The sequence below is a fragment of the Microcaecilia unicolor genome, chromosome 7 (assembly GCF_901765095.1).
Source record: "Microcaecilia unicolor chromosome 7, aMicUni1.1, whole genome shotgun sequence".
Taxonomy (NCBI): domain Eukaryota; kingdom Metazoa; phylum Chordata; class Amphibia; order Gymnophiona; family Siphonopidae; genus Microcaecilia; species Microcaecilia unicolor.
Window position 1 is genome coordinate 7,811,505 of NC_044037.1, and position 24,907 is coordinate 7,836,411.

Sequence of the window (24,907 nt, forward strand, 5' to 3'; positions counted from 1 at the left end):
ATACAAATACGAAACCAGTTTGATGTCTCATGGCACTCATCATGGTAAACTTCAAATCTGGTCATATGTGAAGCGATATGTGTCTGTCCTTGATCAGAGGTCGCACTCTACTGCTAGCTGTTATCTATACTCCAGAGCCTGGCTCCATTTAATATATATTGATGGCTGGATTAGTATTTCTGGTTGATGCTAACCTACCTGTGTGTTCACTCTAGGCACAGTTATTCCTCACTCTTTACGTTCTTTTAGAGTTTTCTGTACTGTACATGTTTTCTCTTTCAAATGATACTTAAAACTTGATAAAAATAATTGGCCTTAAAAAAAAAATTCCTTCCCTCCTCTCTGCCCATTCTATGGAAATCCCTTATGTTCTGGTTTCTTCTTTCTTAGTCTGCATCCCCTGTTAGCTTTTAGTTTATATAAGGTGGCGTGGATAGAAATAAAATAAAACAAAGTGTAATTAGATGCTGCCTTTTTTACTGGACTAATACTTTTGGAGGCCAGAACCATCTTCAGCTGGTCAGAACATATTCTTAATATTATGATATAAAGTTATAATACATATAATAATTATGGATATTGTCCTGACCTGTGGAAGAATATCAACATTTGCATACTGGGCCAGACCAATGGTCCATCAAGCCAATATCCTATGTCTTAACGGTGAATAAGCCAGGTCATAAATAAAAGAGATTTTATGCTACTTATCCAATAAATAAGCAGTGGATTTTCCCATCTTAACAATGGCTTATGGACCTTTCTTTTAGGAAATCATCTAAATAGGAAATTATTCAAACCTCCTTTAAACCCTGTTAAGCTAGTTGCTTTTACCACATTCTCTGGCAACAAATTCCAGAGTTTAATTACAAATTGAGTGAAGAATAAATATTTTCTCTGATTTGTTTTAAAATTATTAGCTTCAGTGTCTGCCCCCTAGACCTAATATTTTTGGAAAGCATAAACCATCAATTCCCATCTACCCATTCCACACCACATTTTATAGACCTCTATCATATCTCCAAGCCACTTTAGCCTTTCCTCACAGGGAAGTCGCCCCATCCCCTTCATCATTTTCAACAAGAATGGACTGGCAAACTGTATTTGTTGGACTTGGATGATGATCTGGAACCAGAGACTGAGGAATGTTATTCATTTAAAAAAATATATATATGTTTAATAGTCAAGAGATGCATATTATTGCAATGGATAAAAATCAAGAGCCAACCACCCTGACACTTGGCGAAATCAAACGCATTTCTAAGTGCAAATAGAACACCTTTGGGTTGCAATGCCCTAGAGATGTTGATGGGGTCCCACACTGAAAGGAAGCTTATGGTCAGAAGGAATGGATCCTCAGGAGCTTAGTCGAGATCGGGTGGCAGAGCCGGTGGTGGGAGGCAGGGCTGGTGGTTGGGAGGCGGGGATAGTGCTGGGCAGACTTATACGGTCTGTGCCCTGAAGAGCACAGGTACAAATCAAAGTAGGGTATACACAAAAAGCAGCAAATATGAGTTATCTTGTTGGGCAGACTGGATGGACTGTGCAGGTCTTTTTCTGCTGTCATCTACTATGTTACATCTTCAACAGTACAGGCAGCAGCCACTCAAGGGAATGAGATGGTGGCAGTATAGTGACTGCACCACACATGAACATTATAGCACCTAGTAGATGAGGGAGCTCCACACACACACTCTCCCTCTCCCCCCCCCCCCCCATGTGCAAAGAATAGAGAATTCTACCGCAGCGTGAGAGGAATTAAAAGTGCACTACACCATGAAATATTTCAAACCGTCATCTCCTGCATAAAATCATAAACAGGCCAGTGAGTTAAGACAACATTGCCAGGGCTGAGTCATGACATCTGACACCAGGAGCCTTCATTATCAACTACTTAGGGACATTGTGAAGTAATGGACAGGAAGCAGCAGCAGGGATTGAAAAATGATGTACTGGTCACACCATAGGACTGCTTACAGAAACCTTGTCGGTCTGTATAGCTCTTTACTCAAAAGAAATATAGCAGAATTAGAAAATGTACAGAGAAGGGCAACAAAAATGATAAGAGGGGATGGGACTAAAAAGGCTCGGGCTCTTCAGCTTGAAGAAGAGATGGCTGAGGGGAAATATGATAGAAGTCTATAAAATACTGAGTGGAGTGAAACAGGAAGATGTGAATTGCTTGTTTACTCTTTCCAAACATTCTAGGACTAGGGGGCACGCAATGATGCTACTAAGCAGTAAATCTGAAACAAATGGGAGAAAAATATTTCTTCACTCAACAAGTAATTAAACTCAAATTTGTTACCAGAGAATGTAATAAAAGCTGTTAGCGTAGCATGGTTTAAAAAAAAAAAGGTTTGGATAACTTCCTAAAAGAAAAGTCCATAAGCCATTATTAAGATGCACTTGGGAAAATCCACTACTTATTCCTGGGATAAGCAAAATAAAATGTTTTTACTCTTTTGGCATCTTGCCCGGTACTTGTCACTTGGGTTGGCCACCGTTGGAAACAAAATACTGAGTGGGATGAACCGCCAGTCTGACCCAGTACGCACATGTTCTTATGTTCAATCAAACACACACCAAATCGTGTTTTCTGTCCTCTGCAGGAGCCGTTATGCAAACAAACCCTGCCAGGGTTGTGTTATCCATCGAATACTGAGTGCATATACTCTTGTGTAGGGCTCTAAGAAACCAAATGCATCTTAGTAACTATTAAATGGTAGGGGACGGACTCTGGTTGTTGTATCTCTGTTTAGATAATGCTGTCCATGTACGTATCACTCACTGCACAAATAAGTCAGCCCAGTGTCTGCACATTTAAAGGAAACCTCTTAAGCAGCAAATGGCAGGAGCTCTCCCCGTCTCCCAAGCTTTGCCCAGGGTTAGCATGGCTTTAGTATACAATTTTTTGGGTGCACACTGCAGAAAGTGGACACAAATTAACCCTACACAAAGCCTTGTGTTAGATAGCAGTGCATTATCATATTCAAATCAATGGTAATGAAACTATTAGCTATTCTGCACCTATCAGTACTGAAAAATGTCAGGTGGAGAATCGCACCCCAGCACATGTATGTTTTTCAGCTCAAACATGTGAACAGCACTAGCTGCTCTTATCAGAGCCACATGTGCAATGCACCAGCTGTGCTCTCTCTGCTTAGCACGTAAGTTTTGCACAGATCCTATCTGTATATAATAAATGACATCAGTGTGCAGAAATGTGATATATCACTTGCACTAGGAAAACATGTGCTAAGCCATCAGTGCACAGCTAATGCAAGCTTTTTACATTGGTCCCATCTATCCCCCTTTCCCCAAAATCTTCTCAAAGTTATTTCGGGGGTTTTCCATGACTGTCTGCACTGGCAAAGCAACACACAGCAAATGACGGAGAGAAGAAACGCCCATAGCAAAGAAGCTGTGATCATTTATTAATAATACATTTTAAAACAGTCTCTGTACTGTTTCCTCACTGTATGCCACAATACAGCTATTTTCTCAGTCAACATGTTGCAAACACATTTCACCTGAAATAACCTGCTCCCTTTTTCACAAGAACTGGGCTTCATATACTCTCAGTCAAAAGCTACTGTGGTGTACAAGCAAAGCAAGTCCACTTGTGCTCTCTCAGCTCACTGCTGGAGTGAGAACGCACACGCAACCTCTGGTGTCAGCTCCTGAACATCTAAGCACACAGGAAGAGCAGGAGGGGGACCGTCAGCACTGCAAGGAGGGCCTCTTCTGATCCAGGCCACTGCGGAAAGGTCGTCCAACTTCATCTTTTCTTTCTTACTACAGGCAAGCGGTGAATTTTGTGTCCTTTTGGTGTGACACAGAGAACACAAGGAAGGAAACCACAACCGTACCTGAACTCTGAGCGGAACTACACGCTCTGCTTCTCTGGACCCTCTACCGGGGACTGATGATCGGTTCTGTGGCCATCTGACCTTCCTAGAGGATCCAGGCTCAACCATTCCTTACACTCCCTGGTCCTAAAAATCATATTCACATCAGTTTATTTCAACTAAACTTAAGGTACACTTAACATTCTTATCCCATTCTCTTTACCCCCTCCCCACTACAAATCTATCCACGTTTCCTATAATGCTTCTTAAAAAACAAAACATGAGATTAGTGCCTTGGTGGCCCCACCCTACAAGTCTGCAAATAACTATCTATAGAACTGGCAAGACACAGTGCAAAAGCCTGTTTCAGGCTTGGACACAGCTTGAACTTTGGTGCACACTGGCCCTGGGGGGGGGGGGGGGGGGGGGGGGGGGTAGGGAGTTGTTAGAAAAGGAAATCAGAAAACCGATACAGCCTGTAAGTTACACAGCAATTACATACAGCTAAACCAAAGCGGTCCTTTAATGTCTTTAGTTTGAAGGGACACAACCTTAAAGCAGACAAGGAATTCTGTCCTAGATCCAAGAGCAAGCCTGTAACTCTGAGGCATAAAAATATAGTAAGATCTTCCAAAGCACAGAAACAGAAGAAATGTACGCTACAAATGACTGAAAGTGCGTTCATCAGTGTGAGAAGTCTTGCACGCTGGTAGTCAAAGTTGCACCTCTAGTTTCTCTGACAGCTGCTGCTGTTTCCTGTAGATTCCTGTCCAACACGCCACGTCTTTACTTAAACTGATTATCGATCAGGGTGCCTTTCATCTTGGCCTTCTTGGCTTCTAGCTCAGCCTGTAAATGAGAGGAAGGAAAGACGGTGAAGCACAGAAATCCATCCTGCACAGTAACCTGGTGGGTTTCTAAACATCTAGGAAAGACTCCTAAAAAAAATAGCCCTTTTTCTGTCATATTTCCCTGTGCTTATCCCACCCATTGAACTTCTTCTGATCACCTGCATCTTTGCTAGTCACCCCCGACCCAAACTCTGCACTGAAGCAGACAGCCCGGACTTAACCTATCATCTTTTTGCAGCTCTTAATATGAGGCAGACAACATCAGCTGCAGCCACCCTGCCGGGTCAGACACATTGATGTTTCATCCCCAGAACAAATTGGTCACTTCCCCCTCCACCAACCTCAGCCTCATGTGCTGGTCTGTGAATTTCCCCTCCTCAGACACTGCTCCTTCTCTTTCAGTGTACGTCAGAATGAAGACTTTACAGTGAAGCGGCAGCCCAGCAGCTCCAGCACTGAACCGAGAACCAGGGAAGCCAGGGTTCAAATCCTGTTTCTCCCAATAATGCTTTATGCGATACTGGGCAATCACTTCATCCTCCACTGGATAGGAGCCAACTTTTCAAAATGATTGGGGGTGCTCAACTTGGTACAAATTACCAAGTCCATGTAAAGGAAATTAAAGCACGGTTGGTTGTGAATATAGCTTGTCAGGCTGACTTTAAATGAAGATCACAGCAGGTGGTAACACAGTAATACTACTAATTTCTATAGCGCTACTAGACGTATGCACAGCTGTACACATTATATGCAGGTACTTTCTCTGTCCCTAGAGGACTCACAATCTTTGTACCTGGGGCAATGGAGGGTTAAGTGACTTGCCCGAGGTCACAAGGAGCTCAAGCGGGAATTTAAGCTTCCAGGAGGGGAGAAAAGCGAGAGGAGAGGGGGATATGCTGCTCATGAATGGGAGGGAAAGGAAAGAGGGAACATGCTGCTCACAGATGTTTGCTTTTTTTGGAAATGTACATCATTTCTAATTTTGTATTTAGACTACGGGAAAAAAATTATTTGTTACTTTTACTGGAATTCTCACTGCTTATAGAATCTGCCTTTCCTGGAGGATCAAGGTGACTGTGTGGCTGGGGCAGGATTGCGAGATGGTATTTTTTGTCCTCTTTTCTTTGCCTCTGCAAATACGGCAAACCATAAGCTGGCACCTGTGTTCCACTACCCCAAGTATAACTGAAATTGTCATCTGTCTAGCATGGGGACCTACCAAATCTCCCAATCTGAAAATTCCATTTGAGTTTAGATTGGAAAAACAAATGATTGAATCCAAAATCCAAATTTTGAATTGAGCGGTTTAGGTGCCGGGCTTGTTTACACATTCTCTGCCAAGATGGTCTCCTTACCCCTCCCAAACTCAAGTTGGCTCTTAAGAGGAAGCTGTTCTACATGGTCACTGAATCTACATGGGCAATGAAACTAGAATTAAAAAAATAATTAAAGGCAACCAACTACACAGTCAAACTGATAAGAGATAGCCATCATCACACTTAACAAGTGGTAACACAGAAATATAGAGAATGGATGTCTCACGTCCCAGGTTGAAACCAGCTTCACTCAGGTCAAAAGTGCCCTCAGCGAACGCATCAATTTAAGCATGTCAGTGTGCTCTGCTCACAGTGAAGCCAGCCGTCATATTTCTCTTCTAGTGACCGTTACAACTGGTTTGGCTATGAATGAACCAGTTCAGTTCTGGTGATGGTGTCTCAAAGTCTGGGGTGCCTTCTTGATACGTACAAGTGAAGCCGCTGTCAGTCAGGACCTGCGAGATCCATTCTTGTATATTTTCATGATACCACTTTTTTGGGGCAACAAACGTTCAGCCCACAGGCCGTTTCTGGACTACCGAATCCCCTCGGCCAGCTCATCTCCTCCCCTCCCTCCAAAACGAAACCTGCTTTACCTCCTTTCTCGAAGTGCAAGTGCCAGCCCCAGACGGAGTAACATAGGCAGTTGCGATTCTCAGGTCCCGCCAACCACTTCCGCACTGCTCCAACTCCTCTGTGAGGACAGTCACAGAAGTGCTGCATCCATTTAGAACATGCAGGCATGGGTTATCAACTGAAACAAATGTCATTTGCTGACACAAGTGTGCAGTATTAATGACATTTGGTTCAAAATGGGGGTGGGTGAGGAGAGGAGACATGAAAATTTTCTGTGCATCCCTAAACGCCAGTACTACAGGTTCCCAGAGTGTATTGCAAGACTCAAAATAATACTTTTTTTTTAATCCAGACTGCCCCAATTTGAATGCCCATATCGGACCGACCGTTCACTTGTCTATTAGATTGTAAGCTCTTTGAGCAGGGACTGTCTCTCTTGGTTAAATTGTACAGCGCTGCGTAACCCTAGTAGCGCTCTAGAAATGTTAAGTAGTAGTATTACATATAGCAGTGATTTAACCAGAGCTGAGATTGTGATGTCATAATGCCTCATTCCACCAATGCCTAAGAGCCAACCTCATCAGTGATGTCACAATGGCTTGATTGTCCTATATTTGTCTCACTCTTATCTATTAGATTGTAAGCTCTTTGAGCAGGGACTGTCTCTCTTTGTTAAATTGTACAGCGCTGCTTAACCCTAGTAGCGCTCTAGAAATGTTAAGTAGTAGTAGTAGTATTACATATAGCAGTGATTTAACCAGAGCTGAGATTGTGATGTCATAATGCCTCATTCCACCAATGCCTAAGAGCCAACCTCATCAGTGATGTCACAATGGCTCAACTGTCCTATACTTGGCCCACTTCCCCCCTTAGTGTGAAGAGTTTCAGTCTCTGGTATCCAGAGCTGAGATTGTGATGTCATAATGCCTCATTCCACCAATGCCTAAGAGCCAACCTCATCAGTGATGTCACAATGGCTTGATTGTCCTATATTTGTCTCACTCTTATCTATTAGATTGTAAGCTCTTTGAGCAGGGACTGTCTCTCTTTGTTAAATTGTACAGCGCTGCGTAACCCTAGTAGCGCTCTAGAAATGTTAAGTAGTAGTAGTAGTATTACATATAGCAGTGATTTAACCAGAGCTGAGATTGTGATGTCATAATGCCTCATTCCACCAATGCCTAAGAGCCAACCTCATCAGTGATGTCACAATGGCTCGACTGTCCTATACTTGGCCCACTTCCCCCCTTAGTGTGAAGAGTTTCAGTCTCTGGTATCCAGAGCTGAGATTGTGATGTCATAATGCCTCATTCCACCAATGCCTAAGAGCCAACCTCATCAGTGATGTCACAATGGCTTGATTGTCCTATATTTGTCTCACTCTTATCTATTAGATTGTAAGCTCTTTGAGCAGGGACTGTCTCTCTTTGTTAAATTGTACAGCGCTGCATAACCCTAGTAGCGCTCTAGAAATGTTAAGTAGTAGTAGTAGTACTTTCAAGAGCTACAGTAAATGAGGTGATAATCACCGTTAACACTCTGCCATAGACCCCAACCTGAACATATGCTCTATATTCCCCCTCCCCTAGAGCCAGTAAAGCTTCTGAGCAGTGGGAGACATTAATATCCAGTCTGGAGGGAACTCTAGTCCTCACCGGATCATACAGGTTCAAAAGAGCTCTGTGCATCTTATCATGTATTGATGTGATCCTAAGCTCCTCTGGTGTCAGAATCTGACATGTCTCTTCACCAAGTCGTCTGCACGTTAGGGGTGGCCTGCCAACAGGGAAAGCAAACTCACCAGCTCCTGCAGCCTCCGTTTGCTCATGCCTTTGCGCTCCAGCTGCTTCTCGATGACCTTTGCATTCTGTGCATACGAGTCTGCCACCTCCCTCTAGGAAACACAAAGTGAGTCACATCACACTGCGAGGTCACGCACGGCTTACAGGGAGAAGAGAAACAAGCCTGTCCATCCCGTCTACATCAGTTGTACAACGTACAGTGCCCAGTGTTTGCACGTGAAAAAAATGCGTGCCGTACAATGACACCCGAGTGCGGAGACGAGGTGAAAGGAAAAACAAGACAAGCTCCAGCTGCCCACACTTGTTTTCCAAGTTCTGCAAACCTGAGTAATGAATTTCAGAGCGAGAGCAGAGGGAAACAGAAACCTCACCGCTTCGATCTCTTCCTCCTCCTCGTCGATCGTAGACACGGTGACAGAGCTGAACTTGCCCATATCCTTGGTTCGCTTAGTCATCATCACCTAAGAAAGAAAACCCAGAATTGTAAATGTCTGACTCAGCGCTGTCCAGTACATGCTCTTGTGCTGTTAAGCGTGATGCTGAATTGCGCTCTCTCACCTAATGCTTGCTGAATTAACTCAGCAACTCATGTCACCCCCTTCTGCTCCAGCTCACCCTGTACACTCTTTGAGCAACTGGACCAGGGTGACAACCACTAATGTGGCCAGCTTAAATGCCCACCAAAGGTGATAGCTAGCAATTTATTAGTAACATCAGTGTCTACAGGGGCTGGGCTATTACTTATGGCTGATGTCTGCAGAATGCCAGTAGGTGTTACAGTTGCCCTGCCCCCAGGGGTAAGCTTCTCTACTGCTCCAGCAGACTCAAAATAAAAGTTTATTTACCAAATGAAGCCTAACCTTTGCATCTGCAACACTCAGAGGTAAAGGTATGAAAAGAGTATATTTTAGCCCAACAGAGAGCTTTGGATAGAAATAAGTTAATCTGCTTTCTAATGAATGCAAAGATGAGGGAAGGGGCAGCTCTAACAGCCCTCAGAGCAGGCAAAGAAATTAAACAGTCTTTGCACAGTTCACCATTCACAGCGACAGAAACCCAAGTCTAATATTTGGATAATTAATCCATACACCCCTACATTGAGATTAAATGTATAGGAAGCAGAGAAGCAATGGGGCAAACCCATAACCATGAGTATCTCAAACCGAGATTAGCAGCAACCAATGGGCTCCAATTAGCCCATTACTCAACATAGGAACCCACATCACGGCCCCATTAAACAGCCTGAAGTGTCAGCAGTCATGTCAGCAACAGCCGACCGCGGCACAAAACTAAAGTCAAAGACTGTGCAGACCTGGCTCCAGTTTTTATACGTTCCACCTGCCCTACAGGAACCAAGTCTATCCTGCATCCAAAGATCTGCATATGAGGTGCACCACAAGGCCCAGACATCTGATGAGTAGAAAAAGGCAAGGCTTGGATTTCTTGAGTTTGCTAAAATATCGGCAGGCTCTCAGCTTCAAGCATTTTCTTGTCAACCTGCCCTTGTGGCACCAACAGGAGGGTCAAGGAATCTAGAACCCTCTGGATTGGCAGATCCCTCCACAAGCAGACTACACCCGCCCACCAACTTCAATCTTCACAGAATAACAAGAACACTCGCTGACCTTCTTGGGAGGGTCTGGCTTCTGAGTATAGATGTTGGTTTTTCCAAATCCCTGGCCAAACTTGACCAGAGCTCCGTTGGCAATGAAGGTAACAGGGGCATTGTTCTGCTGGTGCTGATAGAAGAGAAGTAATCCACACCTGCAGATGAAACACACAACAGCTGTGTACGAGAAGGACTCACTGAAGGACGACAAAGGCTGCTTCAGAATCAGGAAATCTGAGAACAGCAAACGCCCAGCAAGAAAATGCTTCCATGTCACTCAGATACAAAACTAATTCAAAATCTGGCTTATCACTTGCATGTGCGACCAATCACAATCAAATCTATACAATTGTCTATAAAGAATCTGAAATACCCTTATTGCAAGGTAGGAGGAAGAGACCTCAGTAGCTCAATTCTCAAAATCAATAATATTTATCTTGATCAAAATAGCATACCATCCAGCACTCAATCTGTTGAGCAATGTCTTCACTGGTCTAAAAAATAAATAAATAAACCCTCCTTCCAAAATGTTTAATTTAATTTGAATTCATTACCCAAGACTTTTTTTTTTAATGTATATACGTGAACTTGTCATTTTCACTTATAGGCTAAAACACAGCGACTTACCTGGCTCATTATTCCTGCTCAACAGAGCGCTGTCGTTTCGCTAATGTATCCGCCACAAAGTCCTGGTTATTGCAAGCTCATCGGACTGCAATCGTTCAGTCGCTAGTTTAGCGACTAATGATTGCAGTCATTCAGACTAGCGACTGAATCATTGCAGTCCGATGAGCTTGCAATAACCAGGACTTTGTGGCGGATACATTGGTGTAGCTCCCAATGAAGCCTTAGCGAAACGACAGCGCTCTGTTGAGCGGGACCAATGAACCAGATAAGTTGCTATGTTTTAGTCCATAAGTGAAAATGACAAGTTCAAGTATATACATTTAAAAAAGTCTTGATTAATGAATACAGATAAATTGTTCAAATTAAATTTAAAATTGTAGAAGGAGGAGGCTTTTTTAGACCCGTGAAGACATTGCTCAACAGATTGAGTACTGGGTGGAATGCTACTTTGATCAACATAAAGATTATAGATTTGACTCAGATTAGAGACTGACACAGGGATGGAGATCCACGGCAGACATGGGGACAGGGACGAACTTTGTCCCCGTGTCATTCTCTACTTTGAAGCCTGTTAATGAACCGGACTGTTATTTAAGTCCGAGTGATATTTTGATTTTTTGGAAAAGCAAGCAAACACGCTAGCCACACTGGCAAAATTTGTATGGAGGATCCTGTACATCCTGGTACCAGCACATCTTCTAAGAAGACATTTTCTATTGCAGGAAGGACTTTGGAGGACAGAACTAGAATGAATCCTGAGAGTGTTGAGGCTTATTCATTCACAGATTACAAAATTGTAACAGTGCTTCACAGGGAATATTTCTCCCCGCTAGGGCTTACAGAACGGGTTGTATTTTGTACCCCTGGACATTTTAACAGGGTGGATTAGGATTCCTTGGGGTAGGAAAGGTAGAGGGTGGTAGTGGGGTTATTTTAGTTGCTCGCTGTTATTATTTTTTTCTATTTGTGATTTATAAATAGTTGCACAGCATACTGTTCCTTTTTGTACTTTAACAAAAAAAATGTAAATATAAAATCATAAGTGTTTGAGGCTTCTGCAGATAAGGACAGAGCAAGCGGGGATGGGACAGGGACAAACTTTGTCCCCATGTCACTCTCTAATTCAGACACAAAAGCAATTCATGCAAGAAATGTTTAAATAAACCAAAACAAAAATGTACCCAGCAGGATGGACTCCTAAGGCAGCCCATCCCAGAGAAGAAAAATCCCAGTACATCAGACGGATACGTGAAGACCTCTACCTTGCTGGGATTCTGATGTATTACCTTTCACCCCGAGGACAGTCACATTTACAGCACACAAGCAACTGGTTCATATATCATGTGAGATATTTGTACTATCATGGCTAGCATGAATCAAATTTAATTGGCAGGTAATTGTGACTCTGGAAAACACTGCTACTCTCCAGCTTTCAAGGAAAGGTAAGAAAAAAGCATTTAAAGTTAAATTTTTGTCTGCTAAGTGAATATGAATACTTGCGTTGAGGGTTCAATGTTATACAAACCTTGTTCAACACTGTAGTACATACACAGTAACTGATTTCACGAAAGCTCTGTCCCATTATCAGCACAAAACTCACTATAACTAAACATTCGACAGCCTCCACCTGCCACTCAGCAGGGTATGTGTCCCGCAGTAAGTTCCTTAAAGACAGTGGGGCTCTTCATGAGGAAAGAAGGCAGGACACACTGAGAAGTTAGTGGAAAGTACCACACAGATTTTTTTGTCTACATCACTGACATTCCCTCTCCACACCCTCCCCTCCCCAACATACTCACTTGCCACACTTTTTCCTGTACTGCCGTTCGATGCCTTCGGGTCTGAAAAAGAGATTCTGGAAGTTAAAAAAATTAAAACGAAAAACTAAAAAAAAAAGCAATGTAAAGCAGAGTGAATCAGTGAGAGAACGTCAAACCTCACAGGGAGGGAGAGGTGAGGGCACCCTTTGAAATATATCTAAGGCAGGTGAGGCCAGTGTCAGGCACACTCATGCTGCCTTTCACCTGTCCTGTAAGGATGTCCATCACTGCTCTGCCAAGGTCTGCAAAGCAGTAGGAGCAAAGCTAGTGAAAGGATTTTAGTTCACCACTCTTTCTTGCTGGACCCTCCTCTAGGGCTCTTTATTTCTTGTACTCTACCTATAGTTTAATAACTTCACATCTCAGGCCTTGGTCTCTTTCCCTGAAGCCAGTCTCTGGCTGTCCATAGTGTTATTTGCTCTGTACATGTGTCAGTGTGATGCCTGCATGAGCTCTGATAAAGATCCACTCTGTGCTTTACATGTGTCAGTGTGATTAAGTGCTTTTGTAAGAATCAAGGTGAAGATAAAAAGGCCTGAAGCAGTCCGCAGGCACTTAACAGATTTTAGGCAGGAATCAGAGCAAAGAAGTGAAGGGAAAGAATCTGTTTAGGTTCAGAGATGATGCATGCAGAAACCTATGTGCTCATCCACCTAAAGTGAAAGGATCTGCACTGTACATGCCATTATTTACCTTACATACTCCTCCCTATCTCTTAGTTTACCGTTCTGTCATTGTGCAATCCCATCCTTCCTTCTCCAGCAACCCCATCACTGAGAGAGCCATAGGGAAGCACATGCACCCCAAACGTGGCTGCACCCAGGCTTCCACACTATTACAATGGTAAGAATTTTGATTCGTGCTGTATTTCTTTTATTTCAAACATACACTAGGCAAAGCCATTTTTTCTGAATGTGCAGTTAAAACCTCTCTCTATATATATAAAACACACTTCCAACATTCTAAATCTGTGGTGGTGTAGATCAAAGTTTGCACATGAGTGTTTGCCCTGCCCTCGCCCGTAAGGGAAGGGATGCTACTTTAGCTATCATAAGAGGGGGGGGGGGGGGGCGGGGGAGAAAGGAGTAGGAGGAACACACTCACTCTCTCACATACGCACTCGCACACAGTCATTCTGAAACACACACACTCACTCACAGATACACAATCTCTCTCTGACACACAATCGCACAGTCACTCTCTCTCTCACACAGTCACTCTCACACACACACTCACTCACTCAAACATACACACTACAAGGAAAACCTGGCTAGCGCCCGTTTCATTTGTTTCGGAAAGGGAAAATTAGGTACTTACCATGATAATTTTCTTTCCTTTAGTCATAGCAGATGAAGCCATTACGTATGGGTTGTGTCCATCAACCAGCAGGGGGAAATAGAGAGCACTCAACTTTTCACAGTGCCTCATGGCCAGCCAGCTCCACTGCCTCGTCAGTATTTGAAGCTTCCAAAGCAGTATGGCAAACCGCAATGGGAATAACATGAACTTTCCTCACAGCTCTCTACCTCCCCCTGCTGGTTGATGGACACAACCCATACGTAGTGGCTTCATCTGCTTGATGACAAGGAACGGGCCTTTTTTACTAATACATAATATGTAAAATAAAACACTGTGGGGATTTGGTTCTGTTCAAAAAGTGTACACAAATGAAAATTAAAGCTTAATACCGTCTGCTCCGGGGAGGGGGAGACAGATGATGAGAGCACCCTGGTGAAAGAGAAAGCCTGCTGTAACTTTCAGCAGATGACACAAGCAGTCTGAAGGTTCTACCGTATCCTGACAGCTGCTCATCCTGAGGAATTAGTTCCGGAAGCAAACCGAGTCAGGGATTGACCTGGATTTAAATATGCAGGTTAACTGTGTGTCTTAACTCTAGTGCTCTGCTGAAAAGTGTGGAGAAACCTGCCATGTTGATCACTGCAAATCAAACCAGGATTGAGTGACAGATTATTACTGTTCACCACATGGGATTCAAACAACAGCAATGATTTGCATATCTTTCACTCAGCTGAGATCCCCAAATACTCTACAGCTACAAGGGCTGAGAGTGCAGACACTCTACAGGCAGGAACAAGGTACAGCAGATGGGGGAAGAATGTTAATGGCAAACACAGAGCGACAGCCACGGGGAAACAGACGCAGGTGCTGTGTCTGCCTTCCCTGATGGCTAACACGGTAAGTCTAGATGGCCCAGCTGAAGCCCTTTTACAGGGCATCACAGCAAAAGCGAAAACTACTCCAGTTACCCAGAAGGATTTAGCATGTCCAGGTTGCCTAGTTTACCTTATTCAGCAAAGTCCCCACTAACATGACTTTCAGTGGGCAGTCTCACAGAGGTATTTGAACTGAGAAAAGTGCACAGCCACTGACCCCAGCAGCAGAACAGAATAAACTTGGTTAATCTCTCAGTATTTTGTTCAGCAGGCACTAGTCCAGGTTATCATGGTCTAATTCGATATTATGTCGATTTGTGGTTTTAGCCGGTTGGTGAAATTTTTACTACTTACATGTTATTTTTTATTATGTTGCAGCACTTTTGTATCTAGTAATACTGTGTTTTTTTATTATTATTTCTGTTAGTTATTTTAGCCCCTGAAGCAGCTGTTTGCTGAAACTCGATCAAGTCGGGCTCTGTGTTCGAAACCCTCCACTCCTGTTGCATAATAAAGGTTATTTTTGTACTATTTTGGACTTGTGCAGTCTTTGTAGTCTACCATTTCTTTCCGAACTCCTAACCTGTCAGGGTTTCAGGATTACCATGATGAATATGCAAAGGCATCTCATGCATATTCCAGACTGGTTAGACGTGCCTCAGCAGAGTGTTGAGAAATGCTCGACGTGTTTTCCTACAAAAATAGGAAAATACCCAAGAGACCTAAGCCAGTGTGTAAGCATTTTTATACTTTGCATTTGCACTGGCTCCGTTAAACCAGCACAACACGCACTCACAGGAACTAGAATCTAAAGTTAAATCTGGATCATGAAATAGCATTTAAAAACATCACCCAAGCGTCCACCTCCAATCGTAGAAGGATCTGTCAAGCAACAGCTGTAAGTCTCACCTTCGCAAGTACACCGTCTCTTCCTCCTCTGTGTTGCAGAATTTGTGTGCATGTTTGCCAGCATCGATGACTCGTGAGCGATCCCGTGGTCTCATGGGGAGTTTTTCCAGCTGACAGTCTAAATCAGAAAGAAAAGCAGAGGCTGCTGGATTCAAGGCCATCACCCCCTGTAGTAACTTCAGGTATACCAGTCAGACCTTCAGGATACCCACAACAAACCTGCATGCCCTACCTCTCATAGTGAAACCCTGAGTGGCTGGGTCGACAACCCCCGAGATATACTATAAATGCAAACACTTCACTAATGAATTGTCATTCACTAAAAAGTGACACAGTGATATATCCGCGCCCATGGAATGCTCCCCCCCACTTATGATCAAATGGGCATTTTGAACATCTTTGATGGGACAACAGTTTGTGGAGAATAAGAGGGGTGACAACTTGGGTCCCAAAATGCCACAATCCAGTCAAGTGTCTGTGATGTCCAGAAAACATGTGTACGACAAAGTGCCAGGCCGCAGCACGTACCATCTACACAACAAGTACAACTTTAAGCTCACACTAAACAGGTAAGTGATTCAGTTACCTGAACAACTCTCAGCATAACCCCCTCAAGTGCATCCACATTAAGGTAAAAATCAGGGATAGCTTAAACTGCTACACCAGAAACCTATGGAACTCTGGAAGGCTAAGTGCTTTGAAAATATGCCTCTAGGCTTCCTAAACCTGTCCTGGGGGAAACCCAGCAGTCATGTTTCAGAATACCCACAATAAAATATGCAAATCTATCTCATGCATACCAAGGAGGCAGTGTATGCAATTGATCTCATGCATATTCTTTGTGGATATCCTGAAAACATGATTAGCTGGGTTCCCCCAGGACAGGTTTGGGAATCACTGTGCTACAGCCTTGCTCTTCAGCCCAGTCCTCAGGGCCAGGTTTTCAAGATACCCCTAATGAATATGCATGAATGAGACTTCCATACAATGGAGGAAGAAGGCATGCAAAGCTCTCTCCTGGATTACATAAACAGAGAAGAGTCCTCAGCCTGAGAAATGAGGTCAATTACAAGTACACTTTGCTACTTAGAACAGATTCAGCTGATAACACCAAACCAACAAATCCGACTCCAACTACATATAGTAATCTAAGTGAAATGTGATTAATTACAGAAACATAGTCCTATGTACAAGATTAGAACTAACAGATCACAAAATATGTTTGAAGTCTGAACAAAGAACCTAAACAAAAAAATATGTATAAAAATAAATTTACCATATATTATAATGTTGTAACTTCAGGCCATGAATTAGCTGAAAGAGGAATCTGTTAACCCAGTCAGATATAATACATGCAAATAAATAACAATTAATTCCAGTCAGAAGATGCTTATTGGGAAACAGTTTCTTAATTTGTCTGACAAGGATATAACCTAAATGTACTGGGAGAGCTGTCAGCCAGTTTGATTTTCTGGATGAGATAAATGTGAAAGCAGTGCAGGGAGTGAATGTAAATTTATCTACTGGATTTTTATTATTATTATTTGCTGCATTTGTATCCCACACTTTCCCACCTATTTGCAGGCTCAATGTGGCTTACATTATGCCGCAATGGCGATCACCATTAACGGAATGAGACGTTCAGAGTATGGTTACAATCAAAAAATATCAGGTAAATTAGAAGTAAATAAATAAATAATTCATCTCTGGTATATGAGATCCAGGACAAGGTATAACGTTCAATAATAATAACGTGATTAAAGTAACCAAATTAAAAAGGGTTATTATTAGCAAATTATTTATTGGCTAATATCCTCAAAAATGAACCAGCTAACACTTCCCCAAGTCAAGTTTGACAATCACGCCACTTTGACAAGGTTTCCTAAATCTGTCTTGGCGACCCCACAATCAGTCAGGTTTTCAACATATCCACGACAAATATGCATGAGATAACACTGCATATTCTGCAAATTTCTCTCATATGTATTTGCTTTGAACATCCTGAAAATCTGTTTGTGAGGTCATAAGGACAACCTCTGTTACACCCCACCTAAACTGTTGCTGGGACAGTCTTCATGATCCAGGGTTAACCCTAAACGTTTCACTCAGCCTCCATTTAAGGTAACATGCCTAACTGGCTAGTTTCATGGACACATACATGAGCTGCAATACTGAAGCAGATAATTTAATATGGAACACAAAAAGAATTCTGAGTTATACTAACCCTAGTCTGACACCATGTCACTTTCATCATATGAGGAACAGACAGGTAGGTCATAATCGAGAAGCAGGGTGCCCAGATGCCCTGCTCCAAATAGGATAGCTCTGTTTTTATAAAGAAACTAGTAAAAAAGCCCCGTTTCTGATGCAAATGAAACGGGAGCTAGCAAGGTTTTCTTCTGTGTGCATGTGGGAGTGTGTGTGTCCCTGCCCTCTGCCCTCTCTCCCTTCCCCTGTGCTGTCTGTCCCCTCCCCCCTCGGAGTCGAGTCCTTCAGTGTTAAGTTTCCTGCTGTGCTGTGTTTGTGTTACAGAGATAGTGAGGGCTTCTGCCCTCTCTCCCCTCCCCCCTCTGAGTCCTTCACTGTTAGAGAGCGATTTGATTTCGTGCTTTGCTGTGTTTTCCTTCACTGTTTGTGTTACAGAGAGAGCGAGGGCGGGGCAGACACTCAGGGGAAACCAGATATCTCTCCCCCTTCACACTTCCGGCTGGAGGCTTCATTTAGAACGCTGGTGGTGCCTTTTATATACAGAGATTACTCTGTATTCTGTCAAAGTAAAAACAGGATGCCTGCATAAGTTATTCTATTTCCAATCCCAATCTACTGAATATCGATACATCCAGCTTTCCCATGTATCACCTAAGTGGAGAGTAATGGCCTCAGTGACGCCGTCAGTGACTAAACTCAAACGCTGAGACTAACACGTCTGTGTCGTCATTGGACATTCACCTCCACCTAATCTTGTATTATTTAATCTTTTATACATTGTCTATATTACTCGTTATTGCTTGCAAGATTCTTTAACTCTAATATATGAAAACTCATCTTGTGTCGGTCATAGGGGGACTGTGCTCCGACACGGCACATGTTTCGAGATAGCTTCCTCAAGGACGTCCCCTAAAGTTAATCTCCAAACAGCCTGCCGACATAATGCCCCACAGGCATTGGAAGCTGGATGTATCGATATTCAGTAGATTGGGTGGATATCGTATTTTTAAGTGCTTATTGGGATCCAGTTGAAGAATTTTTTGCCAGTTGGAAGTAGTAATACCATATATTGACAGCCATTGGGAATTCCAGAATTTTAAAGTGCCATACCCTCCCTACTCCATTCCCCCCACCTCATCTTTTCTCTTTTTACCTCCCTTCTACTCCCTCCAGGTTCCCTGCCATGTCATCCCCTCACACAGATTTTTTTCACCTACCTTGTCCGATTTTTTTTTTATATCCCCCACTGCCAAGGCATTTTCCATCTACCCTTTCTCTCCCCTTAAGTACCTTTCCATCTCAGAATTCCTGTGTCCTTTTCTTCTCAAAATTTCTCCCATCAACACACTAATAGGTTCTGCTCCATTTCCTTCATATTCTTCTCAGTACATGTCACAGTACCAGGTAAAGAGTACTGGTACACCAATAGGGTGAGAACATGATGCTTATGTGGGCCATGTCCTCTTGGCCATTAAAAACTTAAGCACTACCATTCTGGGACAGACCGAAGGTCCATCAAGCCCAGCATCCTGTTTCCAACAGTGGCCAATCTAGGTTACAAGTACCTGGCAAGATCCCCAAACAGTACATTTTAAGCTGCTTATCCTAGAAATAAGAAGTGGATTTTCCCCAAGTCCATTTTAATAATGGCTGTTGGACTTTTAGGAAGCTCTCCAAACCTATTTAACCCCACTAAGCTAACTGCTTTTACTACATTCTCTGGCAACAAAATCCAGAGTTTAATTACATGCTGACTGAAGAAATATTTTCTCCGATTCATTTTAAATTTACTACTTTGTAGCTTCATTGCGTGCCTCCTAGTCCTAATATTTTTGGAACGAGTAAACAAGGAATTCACGTCTACTCATTCTACTCCACTCACTATTTTATAGATCTCTATCATATCTCCCCTCAGCCATGTTTTCTTTAAGCCGAAGAGCCCTAGCTGCTTTAGTCTTTCCTCATAGGCAGGTCGTCCCATCCCCTTTATCATTTTCGTCACCCTTCTCTGTACCTTTTCTAATTCCATTACATCTTTTTTTCAGATGGGGTGACCAGAATTGCACGTAATATTCAAGGTGCGGTCACAGCACGAAGCAATACAAAGGCATTACAACGTCCTCATTTTGTTTTCTATTCTTTTCCTAATAATACTTAACATTCTATTTGCTTTCTTAGACGCAGACGCCGCACACTGAGCAAAGGGTTTCAACGTATCATCGACGACACCTAGATCCCTTTCCTGGTCAGTGACTCCTAACGTGGAACCTTGCATGATGTAGCTATAATTCGGGTTCCTCTTTCCCACATGAATCACTTTGCACTTGCTCACATTAAACGTCATCTGCCTATTGGATGCCCAGTCTCTCAGCCTCATAAGGTCATCTTGTAATTTTTCACAATCCTCTTGTGATTTAACAACTTTTAATAACTGTGTCATCAGCAAATTTAATTACCTCACTAGTTATTCTCATCTCTAGATCTTTTATAAATGTTAAAAAGCAGTGGTCCCAGTACAGACCCCTGTGGAACCCCACTAGCTACCCTTCTCCACTGAGAAACAGATCATTTAACCCTACTCTCTGTTTTCTTTTAACCAGTTTTTCATCCACAATAGGACACTACCTCCTATCACATGGCTCTCCAATTTCCTCTGGAGTCTTTCATGAGGTACCTAGAATTGACATGCACAACTGTATTCTGTAATGTGATGCGCATAAATTATAAGTCGCATAGTTGAAAAGGGTGCATGGCTATGGGCGGTCTTAAAATCTATACACGTTATAGAATACACCCAGTCTGCGCCAAATTTAGGTGCTGACATTGACTCAATGTTTTACTTGGCGTAACTGCCCACGAGTAAATTGGACAGGCACCTGGCGTATTCTATAAACCAGATAGAAATTTAGGCATGATATATAGAATCTAGTCCTAAATAAACAGTAGGCCGCTAAAGCAGGAACATGAAAAGCCACCATTAACCTCTTATTCTAAGCACACTTGCCTCGCTTTGTGCTCTCGCCCAATGCTGATGTTTATTAAATTTGATATACTGCTTATCTTAAACATTTTATTGCATTTGTATCCCATATTTTCCCACTTCTTTGCAGGCTCAATGTGGCTTACATAGTACCGTAATTGGTGTTAACCGATTCCGGTGTGAACAAATACAAGTTGCGAGTAATATCAAGGTGATATTATGGTAAGTGAGAAACATGAAAAAAAAGAACATCATTTCTTTGATAGGAAAGTAACCATCAATATTTTTTTTGTTACATTTGTACCCCGCGCTTTCCCACTCATGGCAGGCTCAATGCGGCAGGCAATGGAGGGTTAAGTGACTTGCCCAGGTTCACAAGGAGCTGCCTGTGCCGGGAATCGAACTCAGTTCCCCAGGACCAAAGTCCACCACCCTAACCACTAGGCCACTCCTCCATATCAATAAAGAGTAACACTATACTGTATTGCACGTGTTCTGCAAAAGCCATTCTTCACAATAGCTCAATTTTCCAAAGGCTGTACAAATAAAACTTTATACATTTTTTAAATCAGCCTCATCTCTAAGCACTTTAGACAGATCATGCCACAAATGTTAAATAAAAGAGGCCCTTTTATGAGTCCATTTCCCCAGCGGCGTACCAAGGGCGGGGCGGGCCGCCTTGAGTGTACGCCACTGGAGGGGTGCAGAGAGCAGCCGCTCGCCTGTCGGCTCCACTGATTCCCTGCTCCCTCTGCCTCGAACAGGTTACTTCCTGTTCCGAGGAAGAGGGAGCCAGTGGAGCCAACAGGTGCGCGGCTGCTCTCTGCACCCCTCTAGCAGTCAAGAATGCAGCCGGGGGGGGGGGGGTCATGCTGCACCCTGGGAGGACAGATGCCGCTGCACCCGGGGGGGGGGGGGGCACAGTGGCGATCCGCCCCAAGTGTCAGCCGACCTAGGATCGCCACTGCATTGCCACTGAAGATCTAGGGCCAGACGCCCATTATATTCCTATAGGTGTCTGTAGCTTTAGCGCATGCTAAATAGTTTGTGTGCCTACAGCGCGGCTTAGTAAACAGGGTCCTTAGGGCCCCTTTTACAAAGCAGTGGCAAGCCCAAGGTGGGTTAACCGCTCCCTAAAAAGGTGTGTACCCAACGGTAATCGGGTAGTGCTGTAGGGTTAGTGCAGGAGCCTTTACTGCCACGTCAGTGCAGAGCTGCCCAGTTACCCATTCCAGGAGGGAGACTTTTTGGCCAGTCCCGATTTTAAACTTCTATCCCAAAGCAGTGTAGTAATTGTAGTCCATGATTCTAGCCACTGAAATCAGTGCTGCAGGTCCCATAATGCACCAGGATGAAGTTGGCAGAAAGTCTCCCTCCTGGAATGGGTACATAAGTACATAAGTAATGCCATACTGGGAAAAGACCAAGGGTCCATCGAGCCCAGCATCCTGTCCACGACAGCGGCCAATCCAGGCCAAGGGCACCTGGCGAGCTTCCCAAACGTACAAACATTCTGTACATGTTATTCCTGGAATTGTGGATTTTTCCCAAGTCCATTAGTAGCAGTTTATAGACTTGTCCTTTAGGAAACCATCCAACCCCTTTTTAAACTCTGCCAAGCTAACCGCCTTCACCATGTTCTCCGGCAACGAATTCCAGACTTTAATTACACGTTGGGTGAAGAAACATTTTCTCCGATTTGTTTTAAATTTACTACACTGTAGTTTCATCGCATGCCCCCTAGTCCTAGTATTTTTGGAAAGCGTGAACAGAAGCTTCACATCCACCTGTTCCACTCCACTCATTATTTTATATATCTCTATCATGTCTCCCCTCAGCCGTCTCTTCTCCAAGCTGAATAGCCCTAGCCTCCTTAGTCTTTCTTCTTAGGGAAGTCGTCCCATCCCCGCTATCATTTTAGTCGCCCTTCGCTGTACCTTTTCCAATTCTACTATATCTTTCTTGAGATGCGGCGACCAGAATTGAACACAATACTCAAGGTGCGGTCGCACCATGGAGCGATACAACGGCATTATAACATCCTCACACCTGTTTTCCATACCTTTCCTAATAATACCCAACATTCTATTTGCTTTCTTAGCCGCAGCAGCACACTGAGCAGAAGGTTTCAGTGTGTTATCGACGACGACACCCAGATCCCTTTCTTGGTCCATAACTCCTAACGTAGAACCTTGCATGACGTAGCTATAATTCGGGTTCTTTTTTCCCACATGCATCACCTTGCACTTGCTCACATTAAACGTCATCTGCCATTTAGCCGCCCAGTCTCATAAGGTCCTCTTGTAATTTTTCACAATCCTGTCGTGATTTAATGACTTTGAATAACTTTGTGTCATCAGCAAATTTAATTACCTCGCTAGTTACTCCCATCTCTAAATCATTTATAAATATATTATATATTAACTTGGCAGCTGTCAGTGGCTGGTGTTAAGGGCTTCTCCCCCCGAAATGGCCTCCCTTTTACCCTCAAAAACATGGCCTTAGTTTGCCCTGAGCCAAGCAGTCTGTGACGTCACTCGCAGGCTCCGCTTACCGAGCACCAGCACCATCTGGCCGCACAGGCAGTAGTAGACGTGCAACGGCTTCTCCCCGTCATCGTACTCCTCGCGGTCCCGGGTGTCGGAGCAAACCACCGAGCGCGACACCACCTTCGGCATCTTCAAGGACCGGGCCGGCGCGCTGTTGTGACGTCACGCCACCATCCACGGCCGGCTGGCGCGCCTTGTTCTGACGTCACCGTGGACGCCGCCGCGCGGCACAGCTATCTCGCGAGCGAGAAGGTGAGGCTAAGGGACCGCCCCCTCTGGGGGAGGAGCGAGGGCGGAGTCTGTGTTGCGCCGCCAAACGGGAAGAAATGATGATAAGGGAAGTTGTGTTGCCAATGAAATAACTGCGACACTGACACAGGCTTCAAGGGGCTTAGATTGAGGCGGGGGGACGGCATGACTGAAGCCAAACAATAGCAAAAGGTTATTAGAAACAAAAAGGGGACTGCTTCTGCTGGTCCAAATGTAAAAAGTCGAAAGCTCTGGAACCTGGTCCCCACCTCTCTCCATTTGCACACACTTCCAGACCTGCCATTGCACATTTTCAAAGCACTTAGCCTTCCAAAGTTCCATAGAAACCTGTGCAACTTTGGAAGGCTAAGTGCTTTGAAAATACGCCTCATTTGTGGCCGGTCCTGGATTTCTAACAACCTCATCACCTGCAGCACTGGTGGCAATGGATAGAATTATGGACCACAAGTACCACACTGCCTTGGGATGTACATTTAAAATCAGGACCGGACACAAACTGGCTTATTTTCAAAAGGGAAGGACGCCCAAATCGGCATAATCGAAAGCCGATTTTTTTTGCGTCCTCAACTGCTTTCCGTCGCGGGGGGGCCTGTCGGCAGTGTAGTGTACCAAAGGCAGGGCGGGGTTAAGAGATGGGCGTCCTCGGCAGATAATGGAAAAAAAGAAGGGTGGCCCTCTCGGGCATTTGATCGACTTTACTTGCTCCCTTTTTTTTCACGACCAAGCCTCAAAAAGGTGCCCGAACTGACCAGATGACCACCGGAGGGAATCGGGGATGACCTCCTCTGACTCCCCCAGTGGTCACCAACCCCCTCCCACCCAAAAAAAATATTTAAAAACATTTTTTGCCAGCCTCAAATGTCTTACCCAGCTCCATCACAGCAGTATGCAGGTCCCTGGAGCAGTTTTTAGTGGGTACTGCAGTGCACTTCAGGCAGGCAGACCCAGGCCCATCCCCCCCCCCCCCCCCCCCCCCCCCCCCCACCTGTTACACTTCTGGTGGTAAAGGGGAATCCTCTGAAACCCACTGTACCCACATGTAGGTGCCCCCTTCATCCCTATGGGCTAAGGTAGTGGTGTACAGTTGTGGGGAGTAGATTTTAGGGGGAATTTGGGGGGGCTCAGCACCCAAGGTAAGGGAGCTATGCACCTGGGAGCAATTTGTGAAGTCCACTGCAGTGCCCCTAGGGTGCCCAGTTGGTGTCCTGGCATGTGAGGAGGACCAGTGCACTATGAAGGCTGGACTTCCCATGACCAAAGGGCTTGGATTTGGTCGTTTTTGAGATGGGCGTCCTCGGTCTCCATCTCTAAGGTCGACCTAAATGTTGAGATTTGGGCGTCCCCGACTGCATTATCGAAACAAAAGAT

At 44.0% G+C, this 24,907-nt stretch overlaps 1 protein-coding gene across 1 annotated transcript; it reads right to left on the reverse strand.

The window, feature by feature from the left end:
- Nucleotides 1–3,410: 3,410 nt before the first annotated feature.
- Nucleotides 3,411–23,456, reverse strand: C7HXorf56 (chromosome 7 CXorf56 homolog). The gene is made up of 7 exons (XM_030209992.1): nucleotides 23,275–23,456; nucleotides 15,533–15,650; nucleotides 12,429–12,470; nucleotides 10,019–10,157; nucleotides 8,765–8,854; nucleotides 8,393–8,485; nucleotides 3,411–4,697 (listed from the first exon to the last, which is right to left on the reverse strand). Exons 1-7 carry the CDS (start codon nucleotides 23,396–23,398, stop codon nucleotides 4,635–4,637), a joined length of 669 nt encoding a protein of 222 aa, XP_030065852.1. The 5' UTR covers nucleotides 23,399–23,456; the 3' UTR covers nucleotides 3,411–4,634.
- Nucleotides 23,457–24,907: the final 1,451 nt, after the last annotated feature.